This window comes from Colossoma macropomum, unplaced genomic scaffold (genome assembly GCF_904425465.1).
Source record: "Colossoma macropomum unplaced genomic scaffold, Colossoma_macropomum, whole genome shotgun sequence".
NCBI lineage: Eukaryota > Metazoa > Chordata > Actinopteri > Characiformes > Serrasalmidae > Colossoma > Colossoma macropomum.
Window position 1 is genome coordinate 16353923 of NW_023494789.1, and position 12014 is coordinate 16365936.

General features: G+C 37.1%; 1 protein-coding gene across 1 annotated transcript; it reads right to left on the reverse strand.

Annotated features, from left to right (window-relative positions):
* Window positions 1-644: 644 nt before the first annotated feature.
* pde6d (phosphodiesterase 6D, cGMP-specific, rod, delta) lies at window positions 645-6596 on the reverse strand. The gene is made up of 5 exons (XM_036570295.1): window positions 6341-6596; window positions 2234-2322; window positions 1672-1797; window positions 1285-1390; window positions 645-1188 (listed from the first exon to the last, which is right to left on the reverse strand). The coding sequence occupies exons 1-5, from the start codon at window positions 6388-6390 to the stop codon at window positions 1107-1109; spliced, it is 453 nt and encodes a 150-aa protein (XP_036426188.1). The 5' UTR covers window positions 6391-6596; the 3' UTR covers window positions 645-1106.
* Window positions 6597-12014: the final 5418 nt, after the last annotated feature.

Sequence of the window (12014 nt, forward strand, 5' to 3'; positions counted from 1 at the left end):
TATGTGTTGATCATATCTCTAATGCTTATGTAACTATGGGCAGCTATGTGTTATACTAGTAATAATAAAAAAAAAGTAATAAAAATAAAAACTAAATAAATAGCAATAATAGTAGTCGTATTTTACATTTTGCCATGGAATTGTCTTATGAATTGAATTCATATTGAATCATAACTTAGACTAAGGTTTACACCACTTACAACCTCATGCAGCCTAAAACAGGAACCGTATATTATGCATATTACAGTTTGTGGTGTGAACGTTTGCACATTTTCACTTTAGGACCTCATTTCTGTGGAACTTAAGTCCGACCGGATTACCTCTCTGAGATAAATGACGGAGACCAAATGTCATATCATTTTTTTTAAATAAAAGGCCCAGATACTTTAGTTTAGCCAGAGGCTAAGCATCAATCAGGGAAAATGAAATGGGCCAACTCAGAGAAACTGCTTGAGATACAGTGCTACATAAACTATCATCTTATGGAATAAAGTGGAAAGCTTACCTAACATTAACAATGCTAATGCCACAGGTGTTAGGGACAAGAGAAAGAGGAGCCTATGCACAAAATTTCTGAGCATTCCTTTTGCAGAAACCTATCTGAATGTAAAATGCGCAGCAGAATCAAAGGAAAAAGGCACCACTCAAGGATATCAACATTTTAATTCATAATTACATAATATATTTAAACACTGTCTATCTTACAGTTTTGCTAAAAAAGAAATCAAAAACGACAAACAAAAAACAGGATTTCAGCAACCACAAAAACCAGGAGCAAGTGTTTAAAAACATAAGACAAGGAAACAGTGTACAATGCAGGATGAAACCTGGTAAAAGATAGGAAGGAAAAAAAATGTACAAATGAAATAATTTACATGGTCAGGTTGTGATGGGCATCATTGCTGTTATATACAAGTCTTTATCTGCCATTAGATTGGAGTGACCGTTTGACCTGAAATTTGATTTGCTCAAGTTGTTCCCTTTAGTGCCGCTGTCATGGTGCCACAGAAATGCTCATTATGCAGAGTCTCCTCTGGCCATAAAAATGTGCAGGCATGTGTGTATCCTACTGAACGACAGAATAAAAAAAGAAGAGGCTTCACACCTCAGACGTAGAAAAGTCGTACCCGGGAGGTGCTGACATGAAGATCATCATCGTAGAACTTTGTCTCTATAACAACATTTCCACTGCAAAAGAGAAAAATAAATTATTATAATGTAGAATAGCTCAGTATTATTCAGTATTATTCAGCAGGACATAAATGTGCATTAGGAATATCTTACGTTAACACATTAGCAGGCATCATCTCTGACTCTGGTGCTGCCTCTATCAAAGACTGCCATGTGTTGGTAGAATTGGGTATCACAAAGCCAAATTCAAAGAACCACTCTAAGACAAAGAGAGGAAAACATGTTAAACGATTGCATACAATTACCTAGGAGGGACAGAGAATAAAAAATAAGAAAAAGAAATTAATTATCAAAAATTGGAATCATCATTTAGTAATAAAGATTAACTTAATTTTCATTAAGTGTAATTAAGTGCTATAGCAGGTATGTGTCTAAATATCAAACTATTACTTTTTATTAATTGGATAGTTTCATAATAAATTTGTGTGCAGTATGAGCAAAATAAAATAAAAGAATGTATGAGAAAGAGGGGATCCCAACCTTCTAGACACTGGCCTTTGAAGAGAACCTTTTGCTCCAGACGGAATTTTTCCAATTTTTCTGACGAGGAGAAATTGAGCTCTCTGGAAACAGCTTTACACTTTAAGATCTTCTTGGGAACCCGAGCTAGAAGGAACAAAAGTTGTATATAAATTCTTAAGTGACCAACATGGATCTACACCATAATAAAAAGTGGACTGAACTAACATAGCCCACATGGAATGGCAGTGACCCCGTTTAAAATTCTCAACTCTCCTTTACAATTCAAACCAAAATAAAATTTAAAAATAAAAGGGAAATTACAGAGATGATTTTAATACTGGGATGCTAAGCCCATTAAAAAAAACCTAAAATAATCCTAGTGTTATACCACTGTTACAATTATTATACCATTGTTAAAACATTTTAGTAATATCAGTGGCATAACTGCAGCATGGATAAGCCCATTCTGTGTGAAGCTAAAAGCCTCTAATTGTTTAAGTGAAACCTCAGATGAACTACTGTCCTTAGAAAACAGAGCCAACAGCTTGGACATGAGGAAGTGTCTAAGGAGCGTTCATACCTTCATGTTCCACACCAGGGATGGAGAGATCTTCAGTACCCTGCCAGAGAACCTTCCCCGTTTCTGCATCCCTCAGGTTCATCCAGTTTCTGGAAACAAGTTAAGGCAGCAGAACTCTAAAGGGACAAAAATCTGCCATCTTCAAAGCAAAAGTTTGGCAATTCAAAATCCACTGCAAGAGAGGTATGAAGTACAAACTTTAAAAACATGATACAGCACAATGTTAGAAGTGCTATTTCAAAGCTTTCATTACCATACCAATGGTTAATCTATCACATTAACATCTGACTGTCAGCTTATAACTTGGGTCTATTATTTCCCAAACATGAGGCCACAAGTGAATCCAGACAAGCAAATAATCTCAAGCACCCAAGTAAACGACAGTCTTATTCTACTCTAGTTGAGACCTTATTTAAGTAAAACAATAGCTTGTGATAATCCACTGTGCTCCAAGTCAGTGACATCTGACCTCTTCATCTTCAGACCACCTGTGTCTCTTCCAGCCCTCTCCTCGACATGCACAGGCAGAGTGGTCTGTCAGGACCAGTCCACAACACAAACCCCCACCCTAGTAACAACCCACCAAGGGACCCATAATACTAAGGACTAGCAAATAGTGCTTGGCATAAATGTTTGCGTATCACAGCTCTCTCTTTTTTAAATCAACCATAGGAAATAATGCATTCTAATCACAACCTAATTTAGTCTTACTTATCTGGACATCTTAAAATATTTCAGGTAAAACAGCTTTATCTCCTACATCTCCTAGACATTACTGTAAAGTTGTCTCACAGGAAGCAGCATTTTGGAAGGGGCTTTTACACCCTTCCAGCATTTTCTAGGAAAATTCCTTTCAAACAGGCAATATTGAATTATTACTGAAGATTGCTCTATACATGCTCTATATATATTTTTGTTGGCCAAATCATAAAAAAGCCTAAACTAGACACTGACTAAGTCAGAGTTAAGTCAAAGCACAACCATCCATATGTTAAAATGAAAAACTAATGCTTAACTAGGTCTGCTGCTGATGGACTGGGCCATAGCGCTAGAGATTAGTGGTGACAGGTGTCTTCGGGATCACACCTACCGAGTAAACCAGTGATGCACAGTGTGAGTCGCAGGGGAGACACCCTTTTACTCGCAAACAATGTCACAGTCGTGCTAATTAGTCCCAAGGCTACACTGCTTTCACGGAAGTCACGTGCAATTTTTAAAAGTTATCCACTGTTTCAAATCTGTGCCATTTACAAACCATTGCTAGCAAAAGCATGGGGCATCAGCTCAAAAGACATAAAGAAGACAGCACTGTGTCTCTAATTGTTTAGGGCAAATAGAGACTTTCAGGTGTCCTTTCAGATGTTCTGACCTAAATCAGATCAAATGAAGACATTATGGGTTTAAAAATAGTAGAAAATGGCCAAAGCAAGCAGTGTACTATTCAGCTCTTCCTAAGCCCTTCATATCTATTGTCACAGAATCATGCTGAGATGCACTTTAGATACATCAGGGCCAAAATTTAAGTCTCTAACAAATATACTACACAATGAACTCTATTCCTAGACTATGGAGCTGTATGTGCATGTATATTCTCATGAGCATGTGTGTTGTGGTGCTAAGGGGATGCTACTTTGTACACTGCATTCACTCCTGGGGCTCATAGTTGGAGAATCACAGATACAAAACACTATAATATACCAAACAAACACTTCATCTCACAAATTTGCATTAAATGGCGCAAGTTAGCTGGAACAATAATGTAATAATGGGGATGCAGTGTAGGCTCAAGTTGTGCAGCTGTAACAAAATTAGCTGATGTACATTTTTGGATATACTGAGAATGGTTATTTTCAGTAAGGATGTATGACAACATGAGAATCACATCAGTATCAGAAGATAATTGCTTAACTGTTAATTGGTTATCTGCATCAGACACATGTTTAGATTAGTTTAGATATTTAGATGTTGATGTTTAGTTTTATGATGTATTTATTATATTCTGAAAAAGCAGAACGTTTAAGCGACGCTGGGTTACTTTGCAAAAAAGCCTTGTAAGCCTATCAAAATAAACACTATTGATATTGGCATCGGCAGATATGAACATATGTTTCTTAAAAGGACAGTAAACATAATTTGAGAGTGATAATTTAGAAATGGAAAAAACTGAGCAACAAATTTCGTTTGTGTATTCACAAATGTGTCTGTTTCTCAGAAAATAGGCTAATTCAAACTAAAAGAGCTACGGTATCCAATTGAAACTAATAAGCATTCTTCCTAGAATGACCGTATTAGCCTGAAATTGAGGTTCAGCTACTTTCATTATCAAGTCATAAGCTACACAAATACAACCTTATTCAGCCTTGCTTTCAATATCCTAAAAGAAAGGTAAATATTCAAAAGATTCAAAGCCATTACAGTAATGAGACTTTGAGAAACACCCGGTGCAGGCATGGATGCGAGGAGCATAAGGCAAATCCCTGTCCTTGCAAATGAAGGATTTAAGAATTACCAGCCTGTAAGATACACCCGTACCTTCCCAAAGAAGGTCACATACATAACCTACTGTTACTTATAATGTGAGGAACTTATTCTAAAAAACATAATGCTACATCACAGCTGCTAGTACAGACCCAATGCACCTCATGATCACCTTAAACAAATCCAACCCACCTTTTGTAACGGCTACAGTATGGCAGTAGCGCAGGTGTAATTAGTCTTGTCGGAATTACCGAGCCAATTTTAGGAGCAGTAGGCAATGTTATGTAAACTGAATGGCAGGGACAAACTCGCAGTGGTGATTTCACATGGCTAATGCACTTTGATTCCAAAAAGCAGGGCCCAAAGACATCTAGCAACTTCCTATGGTGTGTTTAGATATGACCTGCCAGACAAACGGGACATAAGACATTTTTGCATAACAAATAAATTGCAGAGTTCCTTTTGCATTATTTCACCAAATACTGGTCCAACTTAGCTGGAACAGCAGTGTGATAATGAGGATGCTAAATACGTTCAGGGCATGAAGCTGTTATAAACCTGATATACATTTTTAAACATTTTATAAAGATTTGCCAAGACAAACAGATAATAAGGTAACTGGATGATTTATGACAGATCTCGAGCACATCTACAACTAGAGCTGGAATCAACTTTATCTCTATTATAGAATACAAGACCAGCTTGTAATATCCCAAGACAAACATAATTTAGTTTGTCTGCTGGGGAAACTTAGCTGGTAATTGTATATAATACTATCAAAATTACAGCTACGGTCAATTTGTGGATCACTGCACATGAAAATGACCACCCAGTAAGCAGTAACCATGCAGTTTTACTTCACAACAGTCATACGATGAGTAAAACCGCTGTAGCTAGTTACTTTAGCAAGACGTACCTGTAGAGTTAGCTGGCAGGCCAGTATGAAGCCGTTACCTAATCTTAACTACCAGTGCACCTGGGGCACCCAACGGTAACGTTAGTTCAGTAGCTAGGTTTTTGCAGCCACTGTGCACCAACTTAAACAAACAAATAAATAAAATATAAAATAAACCCAGAACCATTACGAATGAGTAGCTTTAGAATGAATGGAGTGTTGTAATCTAAATATGATCAGAGGCTTAAATTATAAATAAAAAAACAGAAATAAAACTAGCTAGCTAGCAAGCCAAGAAATGTATACATTATACAGTATACACAGCTAGCTACCTCTATACAACTAATATAAAGCAAAAACTTAATAAATGTATAGCTGTTGCTAGAAGCAAAAAAATATAAGAAATACACAAAACTAGCTGTGGTTTAAAAAAACTTAATAAACAACAAAAGAATATGGTTAGAAGCAGCCAATTAGAAATAAATAATTTAAAAATAGCTAATTAGCTAGTTAGCTATGTTGCTTGCTAACTTTACATGGCTCGCAAATCCTGCTTCACAGGAGCTAACGGGAACGTAGCGCCACAAGCTAGACAACTAGCTAGGTTTTCGGGCGGCACATAACTTAAAAACAAAATGTTTAACTTACCCATATATGTATTAAATATACAACTGAGCTCATGTTTTCTTACTGGAAGCTAAACTGGCGTTGCTGGCCCAAAGTTTAAAGGATACAGTTTAAAGCCCTTCAGGATCTCCTTCGCTCTGTCTTCATCCGAAGACATCGTTACGAAAATTGTCCGCTTCAGTGAATGGAAAAATAAACGCTTAAAAACACAACGCAGTTCACAAAGCAGGTCACTAAAATAATCGGCTACAACGAATTAGCCTGTTATGATGTGAACTATCCACTTGGATAACACACTTTGTGACCGACAGCGCTGCTTTTAATCTGAACAGATTCGCCTCGGCTCCGTCCCCTCCAGCCTACTGTAAATAGATCTTCGGTGGAGATTGATTGACAGCTGATCCGCCCTACCAGCTTTCGCGTCTCTGAAGCACCAAAACAAATGGACCAATCATAGTGGAAAGAGCGCGACTAAGGCGGGGCTTGGTTGGTTGACAAGGGACGCGTCACCGGTGGCAACTAGAAAGGTCCTTGGGATGCAAACTACGGCGGCTCGAGTGGAGCAAACGGCGTTTTACTTTCCACGAGTTCAGTAGAAATGGTTCTCTTTTTATCCTTTGACTGAAAAAGTATCAAGTTTATTAAAAAAAATGTAACCTAGCTACATGTCGGAAGAGCAGTTCTAGATAGTAAACTGGTCATGGTCGGTAAAAAATATTGAAGAAGACAAGATGTTAAGAATTTATCTCTCTGCAAAAGAGCCCACTAACCAACATGTTACTGTACAGAAAACAACATTAAAAAACAGAATCTGTCACACGGTTAAAAATAATTATTCTTATGGTGATTTTATGAAGGAGTCAGGATGTCCAGTGTTATTTTGTTCTTTATAACATCAAATAACTTTCTATTGACCTTCCACTCACTATCACTTGAGCTGTATAGTTTTTCCTATAAGCACTTATTGCTATTTTTCTTGAGGAATTTCAATAAAAACTGCCAGATGAACCATACTTTCAGAATAAATATTTATTATTTATTTAATATTTCTTTATTATGTATTTACTAATGGCTATGGAAAACAACTTCTTGTTCTAAACACATTTTTAAGTGAAAAGTGTCTCTGTTGTGGTCTTTAAATTTGGGAGCCCTTCTCTCAGAATGATTACAGCCCACTCCCAAATGGCACCTTTAGCCCTTCGGTCCTCTTCAAAGTCCACACTTTGGTGACATCAACCACGAGCAGACCAATAGGGCAAGAAAGCTTGAGGGTGCTTGATTCAAACACGTGCATTTGGGACAGACATGTGAATGTGCCACATGGTGTATCGGTCATGCTCTTTTTTTAATGAAATAATTAGCTTATCTATAGTCTCAATTTAGGTCACAAGCTTAATGTAGCTTATTTAAAAGTTAAATGAATAAATAAATGCATTTTCGCTCACATGTGAATATCTTCCTCTCCGCCATGCTGGCCAGACAACTATAAAAAAAACCATCCACTCTGACTGGTACAGGGACACCCTACAAGTCTGCCATTTGAGACTGGACTTAAGAGCAGTACAGGCTCTAGACACATTTTTAACGTTTGTGAATGAAGCCAGCCCAAACGTAGCTTATGTCCAAAGTGTGCAATTAATTTCTTAAAGTGAAGCAAGACTGATGGGGATCAAGTGGGATCTTTGCACTAAGCAAAGGTAGGCAGCCACTTTGGACCTGGATGAGCCAAGGGCCTTTATACTCTAAGTGTTGATGTTAGATTACTTATATATATATTGCACATATGCATATACAAATGTATGTGTATGTGCAGATACGTATATGTGTATGTTTATATACGTATATACATATATTCATGTAAATATACACATATATATATGTCAATAAATGAAAAGATATACAAATGTGTGTGTGTGTGTGTGCATAAAATAAAAATAGCTGTGATTTGTGATTGTAATGAATATTTTCAGTAATTTCAATGCAGCCCCAAACTCCCAAAAACTTTTTCAGTCAGAACAAAGTGCTACACTGGCCATACACAATGCTAGCATTAAGTCTTAGAATGAATAATAGATTAGTATAGATAGCTCCAGTTTTGAGGTAATTATTCAATAAAAGTAATCTATTACAAGTTCCTAATTACTTCCCTCAGACCACATTAATTATAACTTCTTGGAAAAAGTAATCTCACTTACTTAAAGCTGCACTATGTAAAATTTTAGACTGAAAGAAGTAGCATTACTGAATCAGGAGGAAAAAGAACAAACTAAAATATGGTGTGCTTGTGTAGCTGCGAGTCACACTGTAAAGCCAGAAATAGTCATTTGAAAGTCAGAGGACAGATTTGGTGGGAGTTTTTTGGACCATGTCATACGTCTTCCAGTAGTAACGTCACACATGTAGGCTCAAAAAGGAGGTACAGCTCAGTGTTTAGGTCTCAAATACAAAATCAAGTTTTGTCCAAGTTCTTTTTTAATACTTTGAACAAACTCACAAAAGCAGATTCATCCGCTTGTGGGGGTCTTAAGCACAACCAGCGTTATACAATATTCTTCCGTATGTTGCATTCATTACATGTTTACACCCAGGAGGTCTCCATAGTGTTGCTTTAATTTTTAAGTTACTCTTTATAAAATCTCACGATACACAGTCGGACAAAAGGCACTGTGCAGGTACATTTTTCATCCATCAAGGTACAAATAATGCAAGTGTACACTCAAAGGCACAACAATGATTTTAAGGTCCAGCTGTGTCCTTTATTTAAATTTGTCCCAGGAGAAAAGAACATACTTGTACCTTTTCATAACCAAATGTTTTAAAACAGAACAATAAAATAATAAGCCTGGGGACGAGATGGGGAGTGTGGAGTTAGTACAGCTTAAAAATATGTTATATACGGATTATGGTACAATTATGTTCCCTATCTGAAGGTACTGAAGACGTACCACCCCAGTGACAAGAGTGATACCGCCCCAGTGATAGATTCATACCTTTTTTCAGGGAGTGTACTCACAGATGTAGCTTATTTCTTAAAACAAGCAAAATTATTTGCCAGTGTAGAGAGATAATTTCACTTACTAAAATTACTTACAACTAGGAAACAAAAGTCTAGAAGTAGTTAAATAATATTGTAATATTTTTAAAACTGTTCCAAAAGGAGAAATACTAGCTATTTCAACTAGATTTAAGATTATTCCACTTGACATTTTTTGCAGTATAGATAGTGGTGCCACTTGGGACCCCAGAGCCTCAACTAATTTAAAAATGTGTACCTCTTCACTATCTTTCTCTATTTTTGAAATCATGATTGCGATAGTCTTACTGATGGATTCTGGAAGAGCACCATACTTATGTGCCATCTGGGCCTAGGGCCTTTTCCCCTCAATTTGATTGTCTACTGTTTCTCTTCAGAGAAATTATTACCAAGATTGCCCTGGTCTGCCTGATCTAGGGGGAGGCAGCAATTTTCCAAGAAACTCTGCTGAACTTCTGGTTCTACCTCTGTGCTGGAGAAATGTGCTGGAGTTTTTTATAGCGTTATGGGAAAAGGGTACTAAAGGGCCCGTATCCAACATTCTTCTTGAATTTTTTTTCCCTAATATCCTGTCATGATGTTGTGTGGGTTTATTTACTGAATCAATTCCATTCTATGGGCTCTAATGGTTTTAGCCGATGAGAGTAATCCTGCAATTATTGATCATTTTCAATTTTTGATTTAGCTGATTTGCTAGTAATTCAAAGTGCTCTTTGAACTATTTGAACTATGCTATTTTAACAGAGAGTAACTTATTATACCGGAATCACATCATTTATTGTGATTTTCTTCAGAAGTTCATTCTTACTGTTTCCTCCTACAGGTTTTTCATCTGCTTTACACTCCTTCCTCCTGTGGACCCGAGAGGATGTACAAAACTGTGCCCATGCTTTCATTGATTCCAATAACACAAGAGACAGATGCCCAAGTTCACATTTATTGGTTTCTTGTGGCTTTTGCAGAACAGAGACTGTAAACAGATAGGGATCTAGAGAATGTTGTGCACTAGTAGTGTAGAGTTATGGTTCAGGAATTGGCCTGTGGGGTGTATGAGAGGAAGGATCCAACTTATTCACTCAGTCTCTTTTGGATACATAGGGACCATTATGTTTCAGTCCAACCGTATCTGATTTATGGTTGCTTTGAGCATGTTTACACCTGTTTGTCCACCAGGCCAATAACAACTACTAACAGAAACTTCTCTGAATCAAGTGGGCATTTTTCTCCATGTGCAGAACAGCAGGGGGCACGGTCATGTGAGTCTCATTACTTTTCAAGCTAACATTTTTTCTTACATTTAGCTCAATTTCCACAATTAGTGTTCAGTGTAGTGTTTAATCTAAAATAATAATAAAATAATTTAACATTGTAACTAAATACAATTAAGAAATATAAATATTAGATATAAATATAAACATAAAATATAAATTTAAATGTAAAACATAAATGTAAATGTTAAATGTAAACATAAATGTAAATATTATACATTAATGTCGATGGTAAATTGTCACAATCAGAATTAAAATAATTTTTTTTTGCAAGTAAGTGTGTTACAAGAAGTGTGTCTTGGTTACATACCAACATACCAACATGTTACATACTAAGTGCACAGACTGTTAACAAGTATTGAGCTAAGGGACAAATAAAACAAAAACAGAATACACAGAGTAATAATAAAGGGCCAGTGTGAAAGGAGCTAAAGCGAGGTGTACACATGCGGATATGAATATCTATACATACGCAAGGCTGAGTAGACATATAATAACTATCAAGTACAAAATTTTACAGAATTATAGAAATATTTGTAAAAGATTAACATTTATATAGTTGTGCAAATAAGCATTATGTTACAGAAGGAACAATACTGTAATACAATAAATGAGGTTTGTTAGGTTCAATTTAAATTTAAATTTAAAGTTTCCTTGTGGTTAACGGGCACTACAGCTCTGGGGAAAAATGAACCGGAAGAGGTGATGTTCAGGATGAGAGGGGTCAGCTGTAATTCATCACTCTGCTGTTGTAGAAGTGTTGGTGGGCTACACCCAGTTTTTTAGGTGTTTAGCAGCAGGTGGTTGCTGCTGCACCAGGAGACCGCTGCTTGACTTCATTTCTGTAGGCAAACCCATCACCGTTGACTATAAGACCCACCATAGTGGTGTCATGTGCAAACCAAAGGATCTTCACAGCTGGTTCCTTAGAGACATGGTCATTTTGTGTAGAGACTGAAGAGAAAGAGTGAGAGCACACAACCTTATGCTACTCAAGTACTGAGGGTCTGAGGGTCTGACGTATTTTCCAAGCTGCACTTGCTGTCCCCTGTTTCTCGGGAAATCCGAAGGGATCTGGCACGTACAGCTGGGATAGTTTGACCTGCAGCAGCTCTGGCACTACGAGCTGAAGTCCACAAACAGAAGTGTAATGTAGGCTCCAGGACTGTTGAGATTCTATAATATGAAGTGCAGGGCCAAGATCTCTGTGTGTGAACTGCAGGGGACCCAGCAGAGGGTTTGTAATGGCCTTCAGGTGGGCTAGGACCAAGCATTCAAAGATCTTCATGACTATAGAGGTCAGGGCTTCTGGCCTGTAGTCATTTAGTCCAGTAATGTTCATTTTTTTGGAGACTGGAATAATGGTAGATGTTTTGAAACATGAAAACAAAACACAGTTCCAATGAATGTTGAATTAGAAATCTATACATTTAACAAATGCTGATTGTCCGCACGCCCCTGTGATTGTATCTAACATTC

Coding starts and splice junctions, on each gene's coding strand:
- pde6d (XM_036570295.1), bottom strand. CDS start 6,390: ATGTCTTCGGATGAAGACAGAGCGAAGGAGATCCTGAAGGGCTTTAAA. Junction 1,798..2,233: donor CCCTGGTGTGGAACATGAAG/GTATGAACGCTC, acceptor TGTTCCTTCTAG/CTCGGGTTCCCAAGAAGATC. Junction 1,391..1,671: donor CAAAGGCCAGTGTCTAGAAG/GTTGGGATCCCC, acceptor TCTTTGTCTTAG/AGTGGTTCTTTGAATTTGGC.